At 36.0% G+C, this 26,516-nt stretch overlaps 6 protein-coding genes across 8 annotated transcripts; 4 read left to right on the top strand and 2 right to left on the bottom strand.

The window, feature by feature from the left end:
- Positions 1 to 571: 571 nt before the first annotated feature.
- On the top strand, positions 572 to 5,050 carry LOC110769683 (PHD finger protein-like protein). 3 transcript variants are annotated; one of them, XM_021973712.2, is made up of 7 exons: positions 572 to 827; positions 947 to 1,027; positions 2,034 to 2,192; positions 2,429 to 2,689; positions 3,382 to 4,026; positions 4,178 to 4,263; positions 4,546 to 5,050. In XM_021973712.2, exons 2-7 carry the CDS (start codon positions 947 to 949, stop codon positions 4,586 to 4,588), a joined length of 1,275 nt encoding a protein of 424 aa, XP_021829404.2. In that variant the 5' UTR covers positions 572 to 827; the 3' UTR covers positions 4,589 to 5,050. The 3 variants fall into 3 exon arrangements, with proteins under 3 accessions (XP_021829404.2, XP_021829403.2, XP_021829405.2); XM_021973711.2 differs by having other exon boundaries at positions 573 to 773; XM_021973713.2 differs by lacking the exon at positions 4,546 to 5,050 and having other exon boundaries at positions 575 to 773; positions 4,178 to 4,476.
- A 2,559-nt stretch (positions 5,051 to 7,609) lies between these two features.
- On the top strand, positions 7,610 to 8,374 carry LOC110769682 (uncharacterized). Its single transcript, XM_021973710.2, has one exon. The coding sequence runs from the start codon at positions 7,840 to 7,842 to the stop codon at positions 8,170 to 8,172; it is 333 nt and encodes a 110-aa protein (XP_021829402.1). The 5' UTR covers positions 7,610 to 7,839; the 3' UTR covers positions 8,173 to 8,374.
- A 1,721-nt stretch (positions 8,375 to 10,095) lies between these two features.
- Positions 10,096 to 10,802, bottom strand: LOC148294524 (uncharacterized). The gene has a single exon (XM_088253128.1). The coding sequence runs from the start codon at positions 10,727 to 10,729 to the stop codon at positions 10,274 to 10,276; it is 456 nt and encodes a 151-aa protein (XP_088109254.1). The 5' UTR covers positions 10,730 to 10,802; the 3' UTR covers positions 10,096 to 10,273.
- A 5,586-nt stretch (positions 10,803 to 16,388) lies between these two features.
- Positions 16,389 to 18,741, top strand: LOC110769680 (uncharacterized). The gene is made up of 3 exons (XM_021973708.2): positions 16,389 to 16,548; positions 17,773 to 17,930; positions 18,536 to 18,741. Exons 1-3 carry the CDS (start codon positions 16,479 to 16,481, stop codon positions 18,551 to 18,553), a joined length of 246 nt encoding a protein of 81 aa, XP_021829400.1. The 5' UTR covers positions 16,389 to 16,478; the 3' UTR covers positions 18,554 to 18,741.
- NDHS (NAD(P)H-quinone oxidoreductase subunit S) lies at positions 18,699 to 19,721 on the bottom strand. The gene has a single exon (XM_021973707.2). The coding sequence runs from the start codon at positions 19,614 to 19,616 to the stop codon at positions 18,870 to 18,872; it is 747 nt and encodes a 248-aa protein (XP_021829399.1). The 5' UTR covers positions 19,617 to 19,721; the 3' UTR covers positions 18,699 to 18,869.
- Positions 19,722 to 20,524: 803 nt separating this feature from the next.
- LOC110769668 (uncharacterized) lies at positions 20,525 to 25,839 on the top strand. Its single transcript, XM_021973693.2, has 6 exons — positions 20,525 to 21,086; positions 21,315 to 21,554; positions 21,807 to 22,980; positions 23,587 to 24,928; positions 25,011 to 25,094; positions 25,275 to 25,839. Exons 1-6 carry the CDS (start codon positions 20,747 to 20,749, stop codon positions 25,788 to 25,790), a joined length of 3,696 nt encoding a protein of 1,231 aa, XP_021829385.2. The 5' UTR covers positions 20,525 to 20,746; the 3' UTR covers positions 25,791 to 25,839.
- The last annotated feature ends 677 nt before the right edge of the window (positions 25,840 to 26,516 follow it).

Raw genomic sequence — 26,516 nt, forward strand, 5'->3', positions numbered from 1 at the left:
GGTGGGCCTGTTGGGAGCGAGTAGTGTGGGCAGCGAGGGTGCTAGTTTGGACTAGGGGGAGGGTTGGGAGGAGAGTGATGTAGAGATATTTTTGTTATTTTAAATTTTAACTTTCAATTAAAAAAAATTATCTTTTTATTATTTTTTTCCAGCTTTTGTTTTTGGACCGAAATGCCCCTCCACAACTAACAGAAGTTACTCTATTTTGACAAAAAAATGAAATTTGTCATTGAATTGCTTAAATTAAAAATCACATGGACAAAATTGATCAAATTGAAACGATAAGGACCAAAATAATAAAAGTGGCAAACTACAAAGACCAAAAATGACTTTTTACCCTTCATTTAACATATTTCTATCTCATGTTATCCTAATATCATATCACCCTTTTGTCATTTCATCTAAAAAGTAAAAATTTAACAGTTAAAATATATTTTAAAACATCAAGTAAATAAAAAGAAAATAAATTATACATGTGTATTATTGAAGGAAAATACTAGAAACAAGGCAAATTATAGAAACAAAGCAACTCCAAAAATATTCACATTTGGATTGGAGGGAACGGAATTTAGTCATTTGATCTGTGAACTCACCCCTCAATAGGGGCTCAATATGGCGGGAAAATGTCCTTATAGTCCTTACCACATATAAAATCCCTAGCCCTCTGCTTCTCCTCTCTCTCTTCGAACCCCTCTCCACTGCTTCAATCTCACACCCACATCATCATTCTCGTCTATCTCTGAGTGCCCTAAGACACCTCCCCCAACAAATTGGTACTTTTTCTCGAAAACTCACTTCCCCATTTCGTCTAGGGTTTACTGTTCTAGGTTGTATTCTTTCCTTACTTGCAATTGTTGATGAATTTCTTGACTGACATTTTTGTTTTTCAAATTGGGTTTTGGGTACAGAGGTTTTGCGCTGAAGCAAATTTATTGTCTTTGTGCAGATGGACAGTGCGTTTGAGGATGAGGCTGAACACACCGTTTCAATCCAAGAGTATCTCAAGGATGTTGAGGATCAGGAACTGGTTTGCCTCTTTTTATCATAATCAGTTACTAATTTGCCCAAAGTGTTTTACTTTTGTAAGATGTCAGTGAAATTAAATGGGTTAAAATGTTGCATTTTACCATTTTTTGCGTTTTGAAGACAATACTAGGTTTAATCTTGAACAGAGTTGTTATAATGAGCTAAGCAGGTTTTAAATGGATAAGCAATCCATTCAGGTTCGATTGGCTTAAGGGTTATGTAACTTCTCTGCGATTGAGTTGTCTTTCGTGAATGTACATACTTGCTTGGTTGGACAGCTAACTTAATGCTTAACAATATTTAAGATATTTCTTGTAACAGAAAAATTAGTAAATGTTGAAATTGCGAATATGAAAAGAAAATAAATTTTGCAAACGGGGATTAAGTTGCAAAGAATTACTACTTCTGGGGTTGTAAACAAGACCAAATAAGGTAAAGTTAGTAGTCGGAAAGCTTTTCGAGAGTTTGAGTTAGGCACAGCCAACCTGGACTGGGCTCACAAGTCCTGATTAAGTTAACAAAGGTCATGATTGGTCCTCTTGGACGCAGAAGATTGAGCTCAGCTCATTCAAAACGTATTTAATTGTTCAACTGGGCGAAGGGTTGGTGACCAAATATTTGATTTTTTGAGGGATGGCAGAAGATCTGAGGAAGGATTAAATCAAATAGTGATGGATTGTGAAAATGAAACATAGATTAGTAGTTTGTCTTTGGGGAACTCTATTCTTAATTCCAGAATTCCCAGTTCTTCTACTTTTTCAGACTGATTAATTTGATGTTTAGTCTTGTCCCATTTAACTAATCAGCTTTCAAACAATGTCTTGTTTATACAATTGTTTAATCAATGAACCAAGCCAAATCTTATGAGGAGCAGGAGCAATTATCTTCTGGGACTGCTTGATCCGCCTTCATAATCTTAAATTTGAAAAGAGTAGTACAGACTTCAAATAAAACATTACTAATGCTTTCTAGTTATTTCCTACTTTTTGGTGTTTGATCATTTATAGGAAGCTGATTTGGTTTTGGGAGGCGATGAAGGCAAGGAGTGTACCTATAATAATGGTTACATGAAGAGGCAAGCAATTTTCTCATGCTTGACTTGCACCCCAGACGGGAATGCAGGAGTTTGCACAGCTTGCAGTTTGTCTTGCCATGATGGCCATGAGGTATTTTGATATTCTTACCAACTGTAAATATTTATGTTAAGTTCATAAAATAAGGCTTTGCAGTTTTTGTTTTCATTTCTTATATCACCCATTCAGTGGTCTTTGTTCTTTTGGGTTCTGGTATTCCTGGTGTGTTATTTCTACTGCTTGAAATGTTTTATACTATTTCAAGTTTGTTATATCTTGATGTATTAGTGCCTAAATCTAATGATGGCCATTCTTATTACTTGGAGAAGATTGTAGAACTGTGGACCAAGAGAAATTTTAGATGTGATTGTGGAAATTCAAAATTTGGAGAATTCTTCTGCAAGCTTTTTCCAAATAAAGACGTGGAAAATGTTGAGAATTCGTACAACCATAATTTCAAGGGTTTATACTGCACCTGCGGTCGCCCCTATCCTGATCCAGATGTTGAAGACCAAGTAGAGATGATACAGTGCTGTGTGTGTGAGGACTGGTTCCATGAGGAACATATCGGCCTTGACTCTTCTGATGAGGTTGGTAGCTTGGGCTATTTACATATTTGACATGTTTTATACTCCTTTTGTTTCATTTTGTTGGCGATATATCTACATCATGTTTTCTCCTACTATAAGGCAAGGCATGTTTCCTATCCAAGTGGTGTAATTAACATTGTACTGGGTTTTGGGTCATGCTGTCAGTTTGAACGGCCAATATTTATGATGAGTCTTACAATTTCTCACCTTTTGTGCCGATTAATCATCAGTAACAGCAAATCAAATATTTTGGGGCTCATTGTATACTGCTGCTGCTTGTATTTTAGCTATGATATCAGTTGAGGGGGTAAACTCTGATACTGTTCCTTATCAGTTGGATATGGCTTTCCATCAGTTTGGAGGAAAGTTGATCAATGTAATGATAATTTTAATATAGTTGTACTAGATTGCTAAATCCTCACTTTGAAGTACTTTAGCCACGCTAAATCTTGAAGGTAGTCTTCCTGCTTTTGTTCTAAGGATTTTAGACCTTTTGTGAAAATTTGAATTTTAGCATGAAGACTTATCTTTCTATTTTTATAGGGTTAGAGTATACATTTACTTGTAAAAAAGAAATTATCTTTGATCTCTCTCAATTGCGACGATCACATCTAAACTTTTCCAATTTTTAATGGTTGATGTTCTATCCAAGAACCCTGCTTACATTCTACTTGTCCTTGATTGTACTACAGATTCCAAGAGACGAGGAAGGTGAACCTCTATATGAGGATTTTATATGTAAGGGATGCTCAGTAATTTGCTCTTTTTTAAGGCTATATAGTCAAACCATCTTGGCGGCAGGAAGCCAAAAAGATTCTTCCATTAATACTGGCAAGGATAAAGAAGTTTTGGAAGACGTGACTTTAGCTTGTGGATCTGGAAAGCTGGAGAATAATATTTCTCATAGTTCTAATATTTCTGAACCTGTGTCTGGTGGGGAGTGTTTGCTCCTTGGAGAAAATTCTGGGAAAAATATAGGTTCTGATCAATGCACGACAGATGACAATTCACAAGTTACTTGTGTTCTTGGAGTTAATCTGGTGGATGCTTCCCCTGTTTTGGAATGTAAGCCATTGTTTCTATCAAAAAACTGGAGGGATGCACTCTGCAGGTGTGAAAAGTGCAGTGAATTTTATGAACAGAAGCATATCAGGTTTTTACTTGACAAGGAAGACACGATTATGGAGTATGAGAAAATGGCAAAGCAGAAGAGAGAAGAAAAATTGCAGCAACAGGAGGGGGCTGAGTTGACTATGCTCGATAAACTTGGCCATGTGGAGAAAATAGAGATTCTGAATGGCATTGCAGACATGAAAGATGAGCTTCGTTCTTTCCTGGTATACCCTTGATTATTATAAACTTTAATTTTGTTCCGTTAAGTGCTTATAAATATAATCTTAAATAATGTAAGAGACCATTTTAGAGTATGCGCTTTTATAAATACGCGATTTTAAGTTGTGCTCAAATGTATGCTGCACAATTTTGCAGGAATCATTTGATACATCAAAGGCCATCACGTCTGATGATGTCCACCAGGTTTTTGAGAATCTAGCTAAGAAGCGCAGGCGTGTAGAGTAAGTTATTACTGCATCTTTGCTGTGTTAATGTTATTAACCTTCTATGTTTGCTTTTGGAGTTACTCCCGGTTTCAGTAACAGTATTAAAAGCCTGTGCACATCTAGGCTGTTCTAAGTTAGAATGTTCTACTAGTGTCAATGCTACTACCTTGCAGACTTATATCTTAACCTTATGACAATAATTTGAGGTTCTTCTGTCCATTTGCTCGACATGAAATGTTTCTATAAGCGACTATATCTTACAATTTGGTATTATTGTGTTGCAATCTATGAGGACAGGGTATGCATTTGTACATGCTTTCAAAACGTTATGATGACGTAAGAAAAAGGAACAGTTCGGATTATGAGATGACATTGTGGAGCGGGTTCAAACGAGTGGTTAGCGTTTGAGCTCTCGTATACAAACAATAAACTCAAATCTGCTGTGAGACTAGATGTTGATTTGTTCCATGGGCTTAATAATTTAAAGCTTGTTTGGCACTTAAATATTGGGTGGGGCTGAGTAAATCTTGGGGCCGTGATTTTCTGATTCACAAATAAATATCCCCTTATGAAATGCAGTTTTGTCAACACTCCTTAACAGGAGGGGACAAAAGTAGGTTTGGCTTTGGTTTTTAGCCCTCCCTTGGAGACGGAAAATGATTGTATTCATTTGTTTTACAGTTGATCGAGTCTTTCCAAAATTAAAATAGTCATTATCCTACCTAAACTTTGGAGACTGTCTGTCGAGTCAGAGGACTAATGTACCGCTGATTTATGAAAATGAAATCTTTATTTTTTGTAAGCCAAGATCATTCAAGTTTATATGATTTCATTGAAGATTTGTATAACTTATAGTTTTTTCGGTTGTTAAAAGTGACCCAATTGTATTAAACTATTATCATTAGTCATATAAAAATTCAAACTCGCCTTGTATTTTAAACAAGTCAAGATTTCTCTACGTTTCTTCTGTGCATGGGGTTTTTGTTTTCTTGGGGTGCCATGTATTTTCGTCATTGGTCGTCATGATGACTTCAACACACCCCCTATTTTTCTTGATTACCAATTATTCAAAACGTAAGCACTCCATCTATTTTTCTTAATAATATTAGAGTCGTGATTGTTAACAAAAACAAAACATCAAAATTGTCAAAATTAAAATGGCATGTATCAAATTATAAGGACCAAGATTGTAATTTGGCCAATATGTTAATGTTTTTAGTTTGGGCTATTTAGATAATTGGGGTTTCAACTTTCAAGGCTAATAGATTCTCCAAAGGGTGGGGAGAATGATTCACACATTGCATTGCTATTGTAACACATGTTCTATGCGGCGGCTCTCACAAAAGAGTGAGACCGGCAGCCGCATAGGGCAGTCGCATAAGACAGCCTGACCTAAGATTTCTTTCCAAGTTTGTGGCGGCTTTCAAAGTAGACAAAGGTCTAATCAATTTAACAGAAAATCAACCTTTTCACAGTATTGTAAATAAGAATGGTCGATACTTTATAATAAACCTTAATTACAGTCCTTAGTTTGCTTTACCCCAAAAAAAAAATTGGAAAAGGGCTCATCATATTCGTGTTCATACCTCTTTTAAGGAAGAAAAAGCTTGGGTCCTAAACTTTTGCAGACCTAAAGTAATATAAGTGCTTATTAGGCTGGATTTTATTGTTTTTAATGACAAAGTGATCAATCATTAAAACAAAATTGAAAATTAGTCACTCTCTAAAGTGAGTGATCGCTAAAAAGAACCATATATCACCACAAAAGTATATCCTTGAAATCTAGAGGCCAGATGTTTTCAACCATAAGCCCCTTTCTCTTGACCCTATGTTTTCAATTCAATCGTAAAAACTAAATCTCAAATTTTCATTGGTGTGCCTTTACGATTTTCTTCTTCTGCTTTTGAACTTCTATCTCTTTCACCCAAAATTATTTATAAAAAAATCAAAAAAAGAAAAGTAAAGTTGCATTCAACTTTGAAAATAAATATACGAAGTAGGTAAATTTCGTGGACATTTTCTACGTAAATTATGGCACATTCACATGCACACTTGGAAATATTGGTATAAAATTCATTTCTTTTTATTTTATTTTTCTTTCCCTCGATGCAATGGCCTATTATTTTGAAGATTAAAAGGATAATAGAAAAAGAAAAAACTTGCTGAAATAGAGGGAAATTATAAATAAAAATGAGACTGCGTAAGCAAAAATTATAGAAAAAATATATAAATGGTGTCGGTGTGAGACTGTGTAATAATTTTCCATGTATTTTCGTAAAATTAAAATATTTTATATTTTGATGCATCCCATCCCACCATCCGTGCTTACTGATAACTATAGAAGAAAACAAAAACCCTAGTAGACTATGGAAAAGACAGGACTTGTGGCTATATATCTATTAATTTTGGCAACCTTGTATTATAATATCATGGTTGGCAGAGGAGGTTAGGTTACATTGCTGTACGCCCGTGACATGTCGGGGAATGGGGTCCATTAATTTTGGACATGAAACTTCTGTAGATTTAGCCTACAGATTCCACGAAATTATGTTCACATTGTCCACGAAAGGGGGAAAACTGTCGTTGCAATATTAGGAAGAAACTGATAAAGACGTGTACAGAAAACGGAAAAATATGAGAGTAGAGTTCAAGCAAAAATTCATTTGTACATGTTGGGCTCTAAAAAAGGTGGATGTGAATCTCCTTATTTTTGGCAAATCTTACACATTTTCTGTGAGAATCCGGCATAATGCGTTAGACATGTTTAAACATTTATTGTTATCAAATTTAGTGCCGTGACAAAGAGGGTTTTTTCTTCCGTTTTTGTTGTGTAGTTTGCATTTTCAAATATTTCAATCAATAATTTGGTGGCTGCAAGTACTTTCCGATTTGGACAAACTGTGATAAAATGATTATTTGGCCCGTGCCTCCATTGTTTATATGAAGAATAGTAATTTCCATGCGCCGACATATGATTCTGCTCTTTAATAATTAACTTCTGTTGTAACCAAAAGAAAAATATTCAAAGAAATTAGCATTTAGATGTGAATCACATCAGTTAATTATAATAAAATGTCGGTTTTTTTAAAAAACATATCGACAATAGTTGCGACTCTTGTGAGCGCTTAGCTAGGCATTATGCAGTAACAGGGCCTTAAAATGTCACAAGCAGACATATGCATAGGCAGTGACATAAGATTTTCTCACTTTTAAATTTAGAAGAATCAAAACTCGTGAATGAAACAAGTATACGCCCTTGACCCAAAAAAACAAAAAAAAAACAAGTATACGTAATCTTTTTCTTTGTTTTTATTTATTTTATTTCTTCCATTTCACACCTATATAAATACATGCTAGCTCCCTTCTCTCATCCATTCCATTACATGCTCTAACTAGCTATATATATCTACCAGCAGAAAAAAGCACTTCAACATTAACCCACTTCTCCATCAAAGCCTGATTTTTCTTGTGTCCAAAACTTGTTTTAATGGTTTTGATTTAAAACAACAAAAAGAGTTGTTTAAATCAAAACTTCTCATTTTGAGGAAGGTGTGGTTCTTAATTATTTTGTAGCAGACACAACCCAAGACCATGGGAAATTGTGTGGAGACATGCACAGAGAGGCAGCAAGGAGAGGATCAAATGCAGCAGCAAAAGCATGAGCAAGAAGAAAGACAAAATGAAATTAGGTTTGTGAAAGAGAAAGAGAGCAATTTGAGCAAAGATGGCAACATAAGGGTGAAGATTGTGTTGACCAAGGAAGAGCTAGAGTGGTTGATGCTTCAGCTGAAAGATAGAGGAGGGAAGAGCTTGGAAGATGTTTTGGAGGAGATCCAGAGAAGCAGAGCTAAAGTTGAGGAAGGGTGGAAGCCTTCTTTGGAGAGTATCATGGAGTGCCCTGAAGTAAATGAGATGGATAGATGAGTCTCAAAATCCAAACTCTTTTTGTTTTTCTTTGTTTGCAGAGTTTAATTTGATGTGGGTGATGATCCAATTTTGTAATTAAAAGTTTCTGAAATGGTGAGCCCAGATGTGGTTTGAGATGTAAAACAACTTTCCCTTGCTCTGATCTTGGTCTTCTTCCATATTTTCAATTGGGAATTTGGGATTGTTTTTTTTAGTACAAGCGATTGGGTGAGGAGGGGAGTGTACACACAAATATAATATTGATTGGGTACTTGAGGGTTTCAAACCTCTGTACACATGAGTGGAGATGGAAGAGCTCATCCAACAAAACTGTACCAGTGAATTTGGGACTGTATAAAATGACCAAATTTGAATCTTTGGGTACTAATTAAGTTCTTATTTACCTTCAAAATTAACCAATTTTGTGATACTTAAGAATATATGCATGTATTTGGCATCTGTCCATGCAAGTAGATAACATGCCCGTACAAATTCAAGTTGAAAAGTGGCTTTTAAATTCTCTTCAAATCTTTATGGTCCAAGTTGAAGTTGGCTAGTCCAAGTCGGTTTGCCAAGAAACATACCTTTATTATTTTTGGGTTTCCTTTTCTGAAGATTGTTGATGTTTTTAGCTAGCATTTTGCAAAGTTTTCTTATACATACTCGTTAAATTTAAATCCAGAGAGTTTGATTCAATAAAATCTCATATATTTTCCCATGTTTATATTCTGTTAAGAGCCAGTGAAATTCAGAAATCTGTGAAGTATTTGCTACCTTTCAATCATCATTCCAAGAAGAACTAGTGGAAAATCGATGTTGAAAAAAGAAAAGAAAAAAAGTAAAAAGGTATATATATTTAGATACTCCATCAAACTTAATATATACATGTACATATATATAGTAGGGGTCCCCAAAGTTGAAGTGAGCACCTAACTGCATGTGGGGTTTGAATTATTTATGGATGGTTAGACTAATGAAACATGATATGGTGTGTCTCACAAGTTTAATTACCATTTTGCCACATGCATTAACTCCGTACAGAGACTTGCAGCCCATTTCAACCCACAAACTTCTACATGTTTTGACCAAAAATAATAAAACTTCTAACATGTTGACATACAGATTACAGAACACCATGGAAATTTGTGGCCTTCATTCATGCTTGAGCTCTTGCCAAACTGAATTTAATAGCCAGAAGAAAATCAAGTAACCAATAATATTATCTAGGCATTGAATTTCATTCATAATTTCTGAATACTTTTTTGGGAAAAAAGAGAGGAAGGATTCATAGTAATCTCTCACAACAGAAACAGTAGCAGGCTCTAATTTGAGCGACACTGACACCCTACAAGTTAAAGTTAAGGCAACCCAAACCAGACAGTTTTTTTACCAAAGGCCCATACACCTGAAAGAAATCATAGGCCGGATATCTTATGATGCTTTGCATATTCAAATCATCATTGGGTAAGTTGGGACCCAATTACTGGCAAAGCCCTATTCAAAATCTGTGGTGAGATTTCGATTGCTGAATTACATAATACATGCAAATTGGTGAAGCTCATCATCCTTAGCTCAAGTGACCTGGAGTACGTGTGTAGCGGTAGAGACCAATTAGATGCATGGAGGTTAACGTGCAGGACCATCTATAACAGAAGAAAAAAAAACCTAAGGACCAGAAGTGACAGTTTCGTGTATCAATCACAGAGACGTTTTGCGATAGAAAACTCTTAAAAAGAAAGAAAACCCAACACCCTTTCGAAACAATTTTGAGAGTGGAAATTACAGTTTAAGCCTGCATGCAATTGAATTTATATCTTCTGTTGTGGACTTAGTCAAATAGGCCTATGTATATCTGAGGACAGACCTATGTAAACTATATAAACGATAGAAAGGACTTCTCCTGAAGTACCAATTAATAAAGTGGTAACCTTGATACTGTAATTGAGCAAATTATAACTTTCATTAGATCCAACGAAAACTGCAGCATATCAGAACATAATCATCAGGTAATTACATATTTCAAGTGAAATTTCACATGCTAATTTGCTACTACTACATACTGAAGGCCAAAAAAAATTAACCAATACTCCCAATCATGTAAAAATATTTGAACTAACTGTCAGTATTCTTCAGGGATGGTCTTCAGAACTGCTGGACCAGCACCACAGCAATTGGCTGGTGACGGTTCAAAACTAACACGACCCGTTGGAATCTGCGCGAGCGCAAGAGTTACATCCTTGAATTCGAGAACCCCTCCATTTTTGCACTTGGAAAGCATTTGTGCCGCTTCTTGCTTCGTCATCTTAATCTTTACTCTGATCACTTCTCCTTTCTCCTCAGTTGCACTGCCATAGCTTGATCTCCCCCCACAAAGTTTCCCATCTTCCAATTCCCTCTTGATCAGTGGCTCTGAACTTTCAAAGCAAGTACTGCCATTCATCTTTTGCTTCTTTGAAAATGGCTTCTTACTTAACTCATCTCTGTATATAAAATTTTTTACATCGGGTTTCTCTAGTGCTAGCATGGCATCTATTGTTTTGATCCCATTGAACAAAGAAAGGAAAGAGTTCAACATTTTTATGAGAGAGAGAGAGAGAGAGAGAGAGAGAGAGAGAGAGAGAGAGAGAGAGAGAGAGAGAGAGAGAGAGAGAGATAGATAGATAGATAGATAGATAGATGATGCATAATGAAGTTGAGGATATGTGTTTATATAGCAATTAATTTGTCATATAGTTTAGATAGAGACAGCATGGAGTGTTAGATGGGGTATGGTCATCTTGCTGGGCAAAAATTTCTGCAAGTGCATCATGATTCATGAGGTGTGCACAAAGTCTCTCTACCAGTCAAGCTCAAGTGGTAGACTGTCAAAAGACTAAGGGGAACCCGAAGCACAAGCAAAACTAATGTGGCAGTAGAAACAGACAAATACCACTTTGGAATTGGTCAGTGCAATGTTTTTTTTTTTGTTGTCGAAGGAATTGGTCAATACTTTTTTTTTTCTTTTTTCTTGTTATGAAGGAATTGGTCCATGCTCTTTATGTCTCTTTCTACCCGATTTCGAATTTCCCTCCTTATAGATAAATTAGAATAATTTAGAATATTACTTTATCAAAATAAAAATAAAAATTATAAGTTCAATACACTTAATTCTTAAAATCTTAACTTATGTATAAAAACAATATCCCTAGAGGGGAGGGGTGCCCTCAAACTTGTTTGGCTTGTTTTCATTCGTAACAGCTCATGTTTTTTGGGGCTCTAAAACGTGTTGCAACAATTAGTTGGAGAATAAAATTGGGAGATTCACTATTATACCCAATATAGAAGCCCAAATTATTTATATAAAAAAACCTTATATGAAATGGACTTTAGAAACACACCCAAAGCCCATTTACAACATAATAAAAAGGCTTTTAACTTCTTTTAAATTACACAACTGCCATTGATTCCTTAAAACAAACTCAACCCCAAAACCTCATAAAAAAACCCAAAACACTCAATAGGGCATCAAAGTAATTTAATAATCAAAATTAAATTCAATAGGACCAGGTATCATTTTTCGGGTTTTTTTTGGGTTTGTTTATAGAAATTAACAAAATATCTCAATAAATTTGTAGTTAGTGCAAAGTAAGTTCTGATATTTTAGTCAAGTTTTATGTGTTAAAAACAAAAGCAATCTAGCTTATAGGATAAAAAGATGCATTATTTGGCTGATGTTAGGCTTAATGAATTCTTTAAATAGTGTCATCTTTTTTTAGGTGAAACGATAATAAATAGTGTTATGTTTTAATTCAAAAAACAATGTGTAATTAGTAGTGGACCACCTACTTTGATTATACTCATTTTCGTTTTTCATAATTTGTATTGAGCCATACAACCCAATGAAACTAATCGAACGTTTACCATGACCAAAGATGGAGATTTCAATTTTCAAAACCAAACTGTTAAATATCAATGACGCTCATAAACTTTAATTAGTCAGCTGGAAGAAGTAGATTGAAATTGATCTTGGTGTCTTCTCCTGTGATTCTCAATACGCGTTTTGGATAGTCTCGTGCATTATGAGGCGGACTTGACGTGTCAATGCGTTTGATCTCAGCACCTAAACTTCCAACTATTGGCATTTTGAAAAACTACAAAAATCATAATGTCAATGAACTTGAAGAACGGGGCACGACGAGGTTCAACATCAACACAATAAAGTGGTTTGTTCTAACTCAAGTTATTCGGAAAATCTTTAAAGGGTCTAGCTCATATTTGGGACTCTTGAATATTCAAATTAACGATTTCTTCTCTTTTCATTTAAGAGCAGAAGAGTGTGAGAGTCAAATTATTGTCGTGAGTGTGAGAATAAGTTCTCTACAACTACAGCAGTTGAATCATCTAATAACACAAAATTCTTAGTATTGATTTATGAATTATTAGAAATCTCGTTGGAATCTAATAAATTACAACAACAAAAGTCACCAACACTAAATAATAATAATTAGACATAAGTTGCATGCAGGGACGGATCATAGGCATAGCTAACTTGGGCTACAACCCAGGTTGCTTTTTTGTTTTCCCAGGCTTTAAAAAAATTATAGCCCAGCCAATTGAATAAGCTACTATCCTAAGGAATTCCTTGCCGTGCACGTGGAAAATATAATGGAGAAAAGGAAAGCTGCACATCTCTACACATAGGGAAAAAAAAGAATGCACAGCTAGCGTAAAAAAAGAAAGAAAAGTAGAAGAAATTGTTTATGTCCCCCTTTGACTAGGTGTATTATTATTTGTTGTTATCAATGAAATTACATTATACGGTCGAGTTTTCTATCTATTTAGTATGTTTATATATACGTTAAATTTAGCCTAGTCAAGTTTGAAATCATGAGTCTGTCCCTAGTTGCATGGTCAAGCCAACGTGTTTACTCAAAACATAATTCGTAAAGGTTCATTGTTTTTGGTTTTGTACATTATAAAGGTAAAAACTAAGATATAATATGTAAAAATCAAAATACAAATATGGGATTATGACAAAATTTGAAAGTTAAGAAGAATCAAGTGAGCCTTCTGAGCCTTGGTTGGCTTTGTCAAATTTTTAACATGTTGTTGTTGAGTACAAAATTCACAATAGTTCCTAAAAAAATAAAACAAATCAACTTTAATTGAATGAAAAAAATATATAAACTTATTTCAGAATGACAATCTAATAAACGGACAAAAAAACACAAGTGATTGTCATTGTCCAACTAAGCAATAATGACTCTAAAAAATTAAATATTGCGATTAATCAAGGATCAATCCATTATTACAACCAAATATCAAATGAGTATGGCTTGGCTCCTTAAGATTAAGGCGGAGGTCCTCTTTAAAACCAATGCAGTTTTGACACTTATCAAATTCCAAAAACATTTACAAAGTTTCAACCAAAAAAGAAAGAAAATTAAAATAATTTGGCACATGTCAAAAACAGCCAAGTATTTTCCATCTCAAATATGCCTTATAGTTTAGAAATTTCTAGAAATTATCAGGAAAAAAAAAGCTGAGAGGATGACTAGATTGACCAATTCAATCACGTATCCAAACTGCCAAAGCACAGGAAAATTCCAAACTCTTTTATATAGATTTAAGCTTATGTAGACTGAATTTGGATTTGGATTTGTTGAGTTTAAACTAACCAAGAAATCAAAGCTTGGATTTGGATTCCCAACCCTTTTATACATTAGGCTCGACCCAAATTCGCACTTGGGTCAAAATTTGAATTGTTAGAGCATGTCTAATGGGACTGATCTGGATTTGACCCAAATGAAAGAATAGATATTTAGTCATATACCCATTCTTAGCACTAAAAATATAAATAAACCCTATAAAATTTAATTTTTATAAACAAACCCAAAAAAAACCCAAAAAATGATAGCTGGCCAAATTGAATTGAATTTTAATTATTAAATTACCTTGATACCCTATTGAGTGTTTTGCGTTTTTTTATATGAGATTTTGGGGTTGGGTTTGTTTTAAGAAATCAATGACAGTTTTGTAATTTAAAAGAAGTTAAAAGCCTTTTTGTTATGTTGTAAATGAGTTTTGGGTGTGTTTCTAAAGTCCATTTCATATATGGTTTTTTTTATCATTTGGGCTCCTATATTGGGTATAATAGTGAATCTCCTAAAAAAAAGGGATTGATCTGATATGGGTTAGGTCCAAATCTAGCCTCAAATGATAAAAAATCACTTTCTAATGCATGTGTTTGGCCTAAAGCAAGATGAGGTGCTGGTTTTGCCCACCTGCTAGCCTGGGTAAGAAAAAAAGGAGCAGCAAAAGATGACCCCAACATCCATTGAGGAGCTGCCACGTGGCGCTCTCAAATGCAATAGCCCAACGGCTAGTTGCTGGTTTTTTTTTTTTTTTTTTTTTTTTCTTCAGTTCCCAAGTAGTTCAACCTTTTTTTTCTTTTTTCTTTTTTCCTCACAACCAATGACTAAAATATTTAGGATATTATCCTTTTTGGGTAGGGGATATTTTGGAACATATTCGTGTAATTATCATATAATTATCGATAATATTGTGGAAATTTCAAGAAAATTTTGACACCGATAATATCCTTCAATTATCATCAGCATTTGGTCAATATATAGCAATAATATCGATTATATCATGATATGGACATGGAACATAAACAAAAAATGACAAGGCTTATGTGTGCACATAGGGGGATTTGAATCCCTACCACTTCCATTCTTCCTCTAACGCTAATAGAAAGAATTCAAGCCCAATCTTCAAATGATTTTGCTTACGGACAATGTCAACCAATCTCAAATTCATATGGGTGGCATGTTAACAATTACATACAAGACTATTTTGGGGATTTATCATTTGATGACTACTTTTCACAGTACACGTACTCTACACATAGATATGATGATTTGAACCTCATAGGAACTCTATGTGGTACTAAGTCACTCATGTATATTACCATGCAATTTATTAAGTGTAAAAAATTGTAGTAAATTATTATACATAAATGATTATGTTGTGTTTAATATTCTTTCATTAATTACTATATATATATATATATATATATATATATATATATATATATATATATAATAATACACTCACAATGTTGCTCTATAATCAACTTAAATAAGTCAAACCCACCATGCAATGCATTTTCTTCTAATCTTTTGTGATAAAATAATAGATAATTGACTAAATAAACATCATCTAAAGTTTTTCAATCAAAATTTCCAAGTTTTTCTTACAATTTTCGTTATTTGTATTCAATATTTACCGATATCGATAATTTTCCGATATTTCTATTGATATTTCCATGTTTTTGGACCCCCAATATTTCCAAAACCCTTGATATTTTAGACCTTGCTCACAACTTTATTAAAACCTAACCATTTGTTCATCACCTTCTGACCTAAAAAATCTCTCAATTACTCTAAACATTTTTACTTGTTTGTCTTTTTTCATTTTGCTCAAAATTGTTTCCAAAAATAAAATGTTGGGTTGCTTTCCTTATGCTTTGATTTTTATCACAAATAAAATAATAATAAATTAAAATAACAAGTTTTTAGTTTTAGCCCCTAGCCCCTCACCACCAATAGAACCACAAAAAAATTGAGATGGCTAGATTTTGTGAATAGTACCATTTTGAGGGGGCTAAAACAACACCTAGTCCCTTATGCCTTGCCCTTACATTAGACAGGCTCTTATGTTATATGTACAGAGTTGGTGTAAGATCTCGAGCCACAAACACCGCTTGGTGATTCTTATACAACCCAAAATGCAAAATAATTTATAGGTTTTTTTTTTTGGTACTTGAATTTTGATGTGTCCCAATTCAATACCAAATTTTTTTTATTTATATTATATATTATTTTATAAGAGATTTGAAAAAGGAAGACGAATCGAACCTAGAGCTTCATCTTAATCACTTGAGTTACAATCCCCTTACTTTAATACCCAAACTTTAATTTGTCTCAAAATACTAAATAAATTTTTTGTAAGCAAACTAATCTAATTGGCAAAATTCTTTGTAATTAACATGGTATAGTGATTTGAAATTTATACTTCGTCTAAGATTTAAAAGGAAAATATTGAGAGTTAGATGTGTAAATTGTTATGAAAATTTTGCACTAAGATGTAAAAGATTATTCTACTTTTTTATTTTATTTTTGGTCCGAGTTTCCAACACTTTTCTAAACAAACCGGGTGAGACCCATATTGTTGTGGGAGGACTATTTAGACTTTAGAAGCTTTTAGTTATTTTATTCGTCGTTTCAACAGAAGAGAGAGATTGCTCAGAAGGAAGGAAAAACCAAAAAAAGGGGAGAGAGATGGGTGGAGCCCAGGCGATGAAGAGAATCCCTCGCATCAAGTTTCCTCAGAGACATCCCAAACCCTCTGGTCTGTCGTTCTAATCGTTTTCTGAACCATTGGTTTCACCTCAACATATTGATTTTACTCTCCACTAACTTTAAGGTCTATGCATGTATGTACATATGCGTTTGAATTTCTGCTGTATTTTTGTTCCAATTTTTATGGGTTCTGTTGAATTGGCCTAAGATTTGTGCGTTGCTTGTAAATTTGGGAACTTTATGATGTCTTATTTTCTCTCTGTATTTACATTGAACCATAGATTGGATTTGTGATATCTCCAAAACGCCTAATGGTATGAACTATAGACTGATTTCAGTTGGTTGCTTTTGTAACATGCTGCCATTGGTTTAAGCTTCTGGGCAACCATTTGTGTGAGCTTAATAGATTGATAGGTTTCTTTTACTAAGATTAGCTGCCTCGATTTTTTTGGATGGAAATCTCTGCTTGTTGGTTTAAGTGCATAAACTATTCGGCTTGGCTGCATCATGCAAATGCTGAAAGTAAGGTGTAGGCAGTGCTAAAATAATGGGAATTGATTACATTGAGAATAGGATTAACTGGAGGATGCCACTTGGGGAGGGAGCCCCAAATATAAGTTTTGAATTTTCTGCTAGTTCCTGAATGTTTCGGCCTAAACGTTATACTTTCTGAGGTTGGTGAACTAATGCAACATAACCCCAAATCCAATCCCCACTTCTATGGGTAGTTGCTTGATCTTTAATCGATTTGGCGGTTTCATTCATACTGATGTGGTGACATGTAGGCGAAACAAGCGGGCAATGCTACAATTTAGATTGACAATATGGAGTCATATAACTTAGGGGAACCAACTTTTGAGTTTTCTTGTTTTGATTGCCTCATGCTCAGTCATGTAATATTCAGACTCGAAGAATCATGTAATTATGCATTCAAATTCTGGCAACATATAAATATGTATAGGATAATGCTATTTTATCAGACAGTTGGATTGTTAATGAGAACTGTTGAATTTGCAGTCATAATTGACAGTCTAAGAACATTAAATACATACATTGTGCGTGTTGCATATCTATCGATGTAGCAAAATTGGACATGCATGATGAATCTATTGTTGATCTTCATCTTAATTGTAATCCTCATTTTCGGCTATTGTTTGAAGTTTCTTACTTGTTCTTCTCCATTGAGTCATACACATTTGTTTAGACACTATGTTGTTCTTTTGGGGTCATAGTTCGTGTTTTTTCTTAACACTTGTAATTATTTACTGGGCAGGCTCTGAATCTCGCATTCAAGCAGAACCTTTGGCTGGTGATGCTTCTCATACTTTCTTCTCCGGTTCAAAGGCCTCAACCACCACCACCTTAGGAGGAAAAGCTTCTCTTCAACCCGAACGAACACCATTGTCCAAAGAGGAGATTGAGGCCATTTTGGTATGTGGAACTTTCCTTTTTGTCTCAAGAAGTTCTACACTTAATGGTTTGATTCATCAAATTTTCATACAATGAATTTTACAGCCTTAAGTGCTTCCTCTGTCTTGTGATTCTAAACACTATTGAGGCTTAAACAAATAATCAACTGTGTAAAAAGGATAATGCTTGCCTCTTGACTGGCTATTGATGCGGCATGTATTTATTGGTATGAAGTGGCGAAAATGGCTAAAGTGGCTAATGTTGTGAAAGTGGTGGATTCCTCAGTTTCACTAATAGTTTAATAAATCTATGCTAAGTCAGCAGTTGTTAGGAAATTCCTCTTCACTGTTTAAGAGACATGTATTGTTGCCAAAAAACTATGGTATATGATGAATGGTGATTCTTTTTGACATGTGAGTTATAAATTGTGAACTAAACATTTGAGTCTTGATCAGGATGGGCGCTAGTCCAGTGAACCATCGTCATCAAAATTTTGAAAGGGCTAATGTGATAAACTTGAAATCAATTTTCTTGGCTAATGTGACAAACTTGAAATCAAATTTCTTGTCTGTCTTTTCTTTGGGCTTGCACATATTTACTTATTTATGTTAATTGTCTTTGGGCAGTTGGGTGGCTGCATCTGATCCTGTGTGGAGATTGAACTACAGAGGACTATGTGTTGGACAATGTTTTGACCCTTTTGAAGCACCTGGAAGTATCCAGAGTTGACTTCTTTCTATTGTTTAAAGAATAACCTAACTAGCTGAAATTCATAATGATAGACAACACTTTGAACAATAAAGATGTGATATTGATTGGCATCCTTATGACATGTTTTCTCTTGTAGTCTTGTTCATGCAATTTACAATACAAGTGGTTGCCATTCAAGCTAGAAATTTCAGTACTGCACATTCCGAATTCAAATACATATGCATGTGATAGAGTTTCTAAGGGAATGACTCATTCAGAATCCTTTTGGAGAAAAGGTTCGAGGACGGCAGATTTGGGATTTTTCCCAGGAGGGCCCTTGTCTCTGCGCAGGAGCTCTCCCAGTCGGAAAGTAATTAACCTATCCCAATTCCCTCCCTCAAAAAGAACCCCAGCTTTCCCATCGGTGATTCGCTGTACAATGCCACAGTACTTGTAATAAGGGCTATTAGGGTTGTTCACAATGGCAATCATACCAGGCAGCAACAATGGCAATTCAGGTGCTTTTGGCTTCTTTGAGCTCACAAGTGCCGCAGTTGATCCAGAGTCTGCAACCAATGGCTTTTTGGGAGGTGGGTTTTTCTCAATGAACTTTTGCAACCCCTTCTCACCACCAGGAAATCCCCCAGTAAGCCCCATAAGCTCCTTTTCAAAAGCATCTTCTTGAACGCTTTTAAGCGCACTTGCCGCAGAACTATCTGATTTTTCTTCATCCGTTTCAGCAGCAACGGCTGCTGATACTTGTTCTTCCGCATTTTTTTGTTCTTCAACATTTCTTGTAAGCTCTTGTAGCAGACCTTCTTCACCATTGCAAAGCCCTCTGCCTCCCAAGATTTCAGATAGATTGAATTTGGCACATGGCCTTAGGGAATGGATCGATGGCTGTTTGTGAATTGTGAAAGACGATTTATGAGCACGATTGGAGAGATCATTTCTTCCAAGAAAATTGGATTTGAGAAGAGGGCCTTGAAAGCTTGGTAGGGTTATGTTAGAAGCCATGCTTTACTACTGCAATCAACGGAGAGAGAGAGAGAGGAGAAGAAGAGAGAAATATCAACACTTTTAATTTGTGGCCACAAGAGAGTCTTGTTGGGTTATGTCCTATGATCCTATCTTCCCTATCTGTTTGATGTCTGTAGTATTATTGTCTTCATCTGTGATGTAGGGCGGTTAAACGACACATGCCAAACACATGTACCCATCATTTCAATATACACACCTTATCACTCACAGTATCAATACTCACTGCGTCGACTAAACATTTATTTACTCATTACATCTCAATCATCTGTGAATAAACTAATTCGTAAACAATAATTTTTATATTTTGAAAAATCTAAAAAATTATAGAAAAATCTTAATAACCGACTATCAATTTCGGAGAAGTCTTAGGTAGATGAGGAGAAATTTTTAAATGTTTCAGGTACACCACGTGTCTTGTGTACCATCCAATAAACATAGAACATGTGGAATTGTTATCCAACTTACTGCATTTCTTCTTATGACATGTGGCGGACTGCATTGAACATATTCCATATGTCTTCCGTCTTTTGGATGATACACCAACCACGTGGTGTACCGGGAACACTCAAAAATTACTCGTAGATGAGACACTCATGTATCGGTCTCGTTTATTTGGGAGTGTGTTGCCGTATAGGGCAGTCGAACCTAAGACTTTCTTCCAATATAGAGTGGCCAAAGGATTGGGCTCGTTGTGAGGCCCAAATAAACTTCAAACCCAAGAATTGGGCTCGTTGGGTGGCCCAAAAGTGATGGTAGTGTGCAAAATTTGGCAATGTGTTCCCTCCAGTTGGGCATGGCCGAACCTGACGTGGCAAACCAACAAGGCAACAAGTAACCCGGGAAACTGAACGAGGGTGATCTGGTCATTTCACATCAATTAGAAACCCCTTTGAGTCTACCGTCTCGTCCGTCCCAAAACCCCTCTCATATGCATATCAAACCGCCATTTTCCTCCGCTCTCTCTCGCCGGCAATCTGAACCGTCAGATTCCGATGAAATCGTTACCCACTCTCACCGTCGCTGGATTTCTATCTCGATTTCTTTCCAATTGTACCTTTTAATCAACAAAAACAAGTTTTTCATTTCTCAGCGGAAGTTAAACAACCATGGGGAAGAACTCTCGACAGAAGTGGACTCAGAAGCAGAGCAAGCACAGCTCAAACGACGCCGCATTAGACCACTCGGATTCAGAAGAGGAGATAGATATAGTTGACGAAGAAGTTAGCGAAGTAAAAACGAAAAATAGCAGGAATGGTAAAGAAGAGAGCTCGGTTAGGGTTTCTAAGGATTCGCGCCCCGGTGAGAAGCGAAGACCGCGAGAGCGTGGCAATGGCGTCGAATATTCGGCTGAGGTCGAGCACACTGCTTCGAAGAGGAGAAGAGATAGTGAGAAGAAGGATGGGAAGGAGAAGGTTCCAGAAGTTCGTGGAGGAACGGAAGACACTGGTAATGTGACTGAATTCTCTGTGCGGGTGTTTTCCATTGTGCTTTGAGTTTTTGCTGTTTCTGGTGATGATTGCAATGTAGTTTGAGGTTTTACTGCATCTTGATGAATTTTTTATTTTTATTTTATTCTTTTCCAACATTGCTGTTGATGATTTGTATACACATTTGAGTGCGGTCAAACTGATTGATGTCATGCATCTGAAAAAGTATATATGTTTGAATTTGTAGAAATGCTTCTGAAACATGAGGTGCGAAATCCTGAGCTAAAGAAGGAGCTTGAGAAACATATTAGGAGGAGCAGGGATGGCTCTGTTGAGAAGGGAAAATATAAAGATTATGTGAGAGATGATAATGAAGATTCAGCTGAGGTCGAGTACATTGCTTCAAAGAGGAGAAAAGATATTAAGAGGATTAGGAAGGATGTGAAGGAGAAGGTTCCAGAGGTTGGACAAGGAATGGATGACACAGGTAATTTGATTGAATTCTCTTTGCGAGTGTTTACGCTGTGCTTTGAATTTTTTATTTTTTATTTTAAATACTTTTATTGTTCCTATTAATGTTTACTGTACAATGTGAAATGTACTTTGAGGTCTTGATGCTTCTTAATAAGAATATAATTAAGCTTTGAAAAGTTTCTATTGTTGATTTTTATACACATTGAGTGCACTCAACCTGGTTGATATTGTGTATCTTTTTAAGTTTATATGTTTCACTTTGTAGAGAGGTATTTGAAAGATGAGGTGCGAAATCCCGAGTTAAAGGAGGAGCTTGAGAAACAAATTAGGAGGAACAGAGATGGCTCTGTTGACAAGGAAAAATATAAAGATTATGTAAGAGATGATAATGATAGTCGGCGGTCTTCAACGGGCAAGCATGCCAAGGATAGAAGATACATGGATGATGAAAATTATAAAGACAAGTATGGCGAAGATGCTGACAGAAGTTATAAGGTTAAGCACGGAGAAGACGGTGACAGAAGTTATAAGGTTAAGCAAGGAGAAGACGGTGACAGAAGTTATAAGGTTGAGTATGGAGAAGATGGTGACAGAAGTTATAGGGTTAAACATGGAGAAGATGCAGAGAGAAGTTATAAGGATAAGTATGGAGAAGATGGTGCCAGAATTTATAAGGTCAAGTATGGAGAAGATGGTGATAGAAGTTATAAGTATGGAGAAGATGGTGACAGAAGTTATAAGGATAAAGATGGAGAAGATGTTGGCAGAAGTTATAAGGTAAAACATGAAGAATCTGGTGACAGAAGTTATAAGGATAAGGATGGAGAAGATGCTGACAGAAGTTATAAGGTAAAGCATGGAGAAGATGGCGGTGACAGAAGTTATAAAGATAAGTATGGAGAAGAAGGTGACAGAAGTTATAAGGTCAAGTATGGAAAAGATGGTGGCAGAAGTTACAAGGATGGATATGGAGAAGATGCTGACAGAGATAGGAGGCACAGAGATAGCAAGCCTAAGGAAGATGTTGATTGGAAGAAAACACACTGGGAAGACAGGCACAAGGATGAGCATGCCTTAATAGATCACAATGGTGACAGGTCAGGTACTAAGTACACAAGGGATAAAAGTAATGCTGGTGGAATTCGATATAAGAAATCAAGATTTGATAGTCGTAATTATGACGATGGTCAAAATACTAGATACAGTGATGATAGGGGAAAGAGAGATGATGATAAAGAGGACCAAATCTACAGTAGGTGCCTAAGTACCAGGGAACATGCTGATGCAGAAAAGAAAATTACAGGCAGAGGCATGGTAAAGTCTGTCGATGATAAAGAAGATTCTCACAAATGCTGTGTTGATGCAGACTTTAATGCAAGTCATAAAAGACAGATTAGTTTCCCTAGCTCCTATTCTCATGTTGCGAAAGACCAATCCCGGTAATTGTTTTTCTTCTTATTTTATGTTCTCATCATGTGGTAAGGATTTTTAGAGAATGCAGTCTTGTATTGTACTCATGAATGCAGCAAGTGTTGTTATGTTCAAATGAATTTTTTGTGTGCATCTTTTGTCTGCTTGCTGCAGCAAGCATTGTTTTTGCTTAGAAAAGGCATTTGTTGTTAAGTGCTGAATGTTTATGCATGTTTCAGTGCCTAGTGGTAGTGGTTTTTGGAATGAATGGTATTGTGCCAATAATTATCTGTTTCAAAAATGGACTTTGTAGACCATACTGATAAGTGACATGAAGATGAATGAGTTGTATATGGATGTCGGGCATTAATCCTCTATGATGAAGGGAAATATTGAACAATGTGACATGCTGAAACTTTTCTAATTCAGTCAAATTAGCTTGTGACTACTTTTATGTGTTCTTTACAATTTTAAGTAGTAATTGGCATATAGGGACTTGGAGTTTGTCTGGATATATCATAACGATCTTATGGTTGCTAGTGCTTCCCCTTTTTTTTTCTTTTTTTCTTTTGGTCATTTGGTTTGACAAGAAGCAATCACTGTCAAAATATTTTGTCCTTGTGGACCTTCTTTAGGCACTCAAGGGAAGCAGAATTGATGTCTGGTGACTCTGAACCTCAAGAAAGGGTTAGGCATGGTCTCCATTTTAAGGAGGTTGCAGATGTTTGTGGAGTACTCAAACAGTCTTCTTTGTCTAAGCCTACCAAGAGACTGATTGACAAGGATGACAGCCATTTAGGTGACTTATCCGCTGAAAGGTGCTTGAATCCTGATGCCCGTGCTTCTGCTGTGCATCTAGTTGATGATTCTAAGTTTACCACACTTGGTATTAAGGGGAGTTTTGATAGTAAAGAATTTGGAAAGAGGAGTGGTGTTACCAAGGACAGAGACTCGTCTGGTACTGAAGGCAAAGGAAATTTGCAGCCGCCTTCAGAGACACCTCCTACAGGTGAGTTATCCCGTGAAGATATTGATGGTTTCTCTTCTTTATCTTCTGTCAAAGCTGATCAATTGCCTAGCAACTCATGGTCCAATTTTCCTCCACCTCGCCATCGATACAAGAGAAATAATAGTTCCTTTGTTGGACGAATGTATGGTAATGCCAGGAACGGTGCTCCAGTTAATGCCAGGAGTGCTGTTCCAAATCGGCCTTCTCCAGTAATGAACAGCTTCACTCATTTCCGTCATGGTCCTCCCCCTGTTGGTTTACATCCAGTTATGCATCAGTTTTCTGCTTTGCCAATGTATGGTGTCAGACCTGTAATGGATATACGCTCTTTATTTCCCCATCATATCCATGATGCTGACAGGTTCCTCAGGCAAGACCATTCACTTGGGTGGCAGAATCCTATTGATGGCTCTCAGCCTCCTCCATTGTATGCGTGGGATGAAATTAACAGTGTTGCCCAGACTAATTCTCTAGCATATGGGAGGCTTGACTGGAACCATAATAGAGAACCAATTGATGGCCAGCGGTTGGAAACAAGAACAGATATGTGGAAGGGTCCACATGATGGTGTGAATCCAGAGTTGCCTTCTGTACTTCAGGCAAAGGATCCTGCAGTACGTACACAAGAGGATGAAATTTGGTTAGGAGCATCAAGTCTGCAAGTTCAAAATGAAGAGAACCAGTGTGATGATCTTGTGGACAAGAGTCAGAAGATTGAAATTGGTCAAAACGGTGATGCTTTAGCAAAGGAACCACCTAAACCATCCAACAGTATTGCTGAACAATTACCTGAACTTTCTAAGATATCCAAGGATGATGATGATCGTCTTTGGCTTGTATATCTTTCTAAGCTTGATATTTCGGCAGAGCTTACTCATCCAGAGTTATATAATCAATGCCTAAAACTAATGGATGGAGAACAGAGTCAAAATGTTGATGAAGATTCTTTGAAGCTTCTCTATCTGGAGGTAAAATTTATAATTGGATCTTGTGGTTTATCTACTATAATGTTACTTTTTCAATCATAATGGTATTTTCTTTGTTTTACAGGAGGTTGTAAAAACCCAAGTGGAGCTTTCCAAACTTGCCTCGAGTGCTTCTCTTTTTGTTGCCATAAATGATTGTGTTTTTCAGGTATGAACATGGTCGGACGTTATATAATTAGTACCAAGTTACCAACATAAAGTGATGTAGAAATTTGGACCCTTTCATGATTATGTAATAAAAATACAACAATTTTTTAAGTATTGGTATTTGGTTTTGCGATAGCCTAATATATGGGTTTAACACTTCTGATTTGTGATTATTTTGTAGAGAGCCATGTCCTTTTACAAGCAGCAGAAAGAAGAAACGAGGGTCATGCCACTCCCCTCATTATTCAACAAACAGAAGGCATCATTTTGTAGTGCAAAGAACATGGATTTTGTTCCGAATAGTGCCCGAGAGAAGCAAACAGAGCCAATTTCATCTTCCAATGGGTCCAAACCAGAGCAGTTGCTTCCTACTTGTTCTGCCCCCTATAAGAAAGTATATGAGTTTGTTTCTGTTGTCGGTTTGGACGCTTCAAATGGCTGTATCAACGACAATTGTCCTACTATCGACCATGCGTCGCAATCTGCTCCTGGCTCACCTGGTCACCTGAGCAGAGCCGGTGACTCCAGAGGCGGTGAACATTCTGCTGGTAGCGCGGATGATTGGATGTTAGTTGATACTAGGTGTGATCATATACCATTTTCAAAAGTGCCTGATGAGGATGTGATGGGTCACTCAATTGGGTCTGGGTCAGTGAATGTAAGTCGGATACATGCTGCTTTTGAAAGTACACATTGAAACATTTTTTACTTTTTTCCGATCCAAATTATGCCTTCTCTTTATCCTATGATTTGTGGTTGCTGCCTTTGTTTACTTCATTCAGTCTGGTGCCCTTTTTTGTTAGCATGTTTCTACGTTGCATGAATAGCCCAGGTGCCTGGATCATCAAACTGTTGAGGTTCATATTTATTTATGAAATAGGAAGCCAATCCTTTATTACAATTTAACAAATAAATATAATTTCAATTTTGTTTTAAATGTTTTTAAATAACTCTAATCTTCGTAGAAATGCAGAGTAACTTTAGAAGAAAAAAAAATCTCCTACCATCGGCCCCTCTACTTGTATGTCGGGGATAACAACAAAAGAAAACGAAAAAGAACTGCCCCTTTCTGTCAATTGTTCGTAAATGCCATGCTTTTGCATTTTCATGCATCCTATATCATTTTGATGTCTACAACACGTTTTGTTTTGTTTTGGTTTTTTATCGCAAGAGAATTGCAATAGGCATGACCATTGTTATGCGCACCCTGGCTGGAATTTAAAGACTTGGTAAAATGCACAAGTCAAGAAAAGTTCTATTAAATTCCTGGAAAAAAAAAAGTCCTATTAATTAGAAAATTAATATATAATGAGTTTTCAAATTCGTGGTTTATAACATTTTAATAAAGAGTTACTAGTGTAGTGGTTTGGAATAACATGAAAGGTTCTAAGTCGAGTCCTAGTATAGTGTGGGTGTGGAGTTT

This window comes from Prunus avium, chromosome 5, assembly GCF_965620075.1.
Source record: "Prunus avium chromosome 5, drPruAviu1.hap1.1, whole genome shotgun sequence".
In the NCBI taxonomy this organism is placed as follows: Eukaryota; Viridiplantae; Streptophyta; class Magnoliopsida; order Rosales; family Rosaceae; genus Prunus; species Prunus avium.

What these genes read in the sequence shown, in the direction of transcription:
- LOC110769668 (XM_021973693.2), top strand. Translation starts at nt 20,747, where the DNA reads ATGGGGAAGAACTCTCGACAGAAGTGGACTCAGAAGCAGAGCAAGCAC. An exon ending in TGGAGGAACGGAAGACACTG is followed by an intron (nt 21,087 to 21,314) that starts GTAATGTGACTG and finishes TTGAATTTGTAG; the next exon opens with AAATGCTTCTGAAACATGAG. An exon ending in TAAATGATTGTGTTTTTCAG is followed by an intron (nt 25,095 to 25,274) that starts GTATGAACATGG and finishes ATTATTTTGTAG; the next exon opens with AGAGCCATGTCCTTTTACAA.
- LOC110769683 (XM_021973712.2), top strand. Translation starts at nt 947, where the DNA reads ATGGACAGTGCGTTTGAGGATGAGGCTGAACACACCGTTTCAATCCAA. An exon ending in CTTGCCATGATGGCCATGAG is followed by an intron (nt 2,193 to 2,428) that starts GTATTTTGATAT and finishes TACTTGGAGAAG; the next exon opens with ATTGTAGAACTGTGGACCAA. An exon ending in GCCTTGACTCTTCTGATGAG is followed by an intron (nt 2,690 to 3,381) that starts GTTGGTAGCTTG and finishes ATTGTACTACAG; the next exon opens with ATTCCAAGAGACGAGGAAGG.
- LOC110769682 (XM_021973710.2), top strand. Translation starts at nt 7,840, where the DNA reads ATGGGAAATTGTGTGGAGACATGCACAGAGAGGCAGCAAGGAGAGGAT.
- LOC148294524 (XM_088253128.1), bottom strand. Translation starts at nt 10,729, where the DNA reads ATGTTGAACTCTTTCCTTTCTTTGTTCAATGGGATCAAAACAATAGAT.
- NDHS (XM_021973707.2), bottom strand. Translation starts at nt 19,616, where the DNA reads ATGGCTTCTAACATAACCCTACCAAGCTTTCAAGGCCCTCTTCTCAAA.
- LOC110769680 (XM_021973708.2), top strand. Translation starts at nt 16,479, where the DNA reads ATGGGTGGAGCCCAGGCGATGAAGAGAATCCCTCGCATCAAGTTTCCT. An exon ending in GAGACATCCCAAACCCTCTG is followed by an intron (nt 16,549 to 17,772) that starts GTCTGTCGTTCT and finishes TTTACTGGGCAG; the next exon opens with GCTCTGAATCTCGCATTCAA.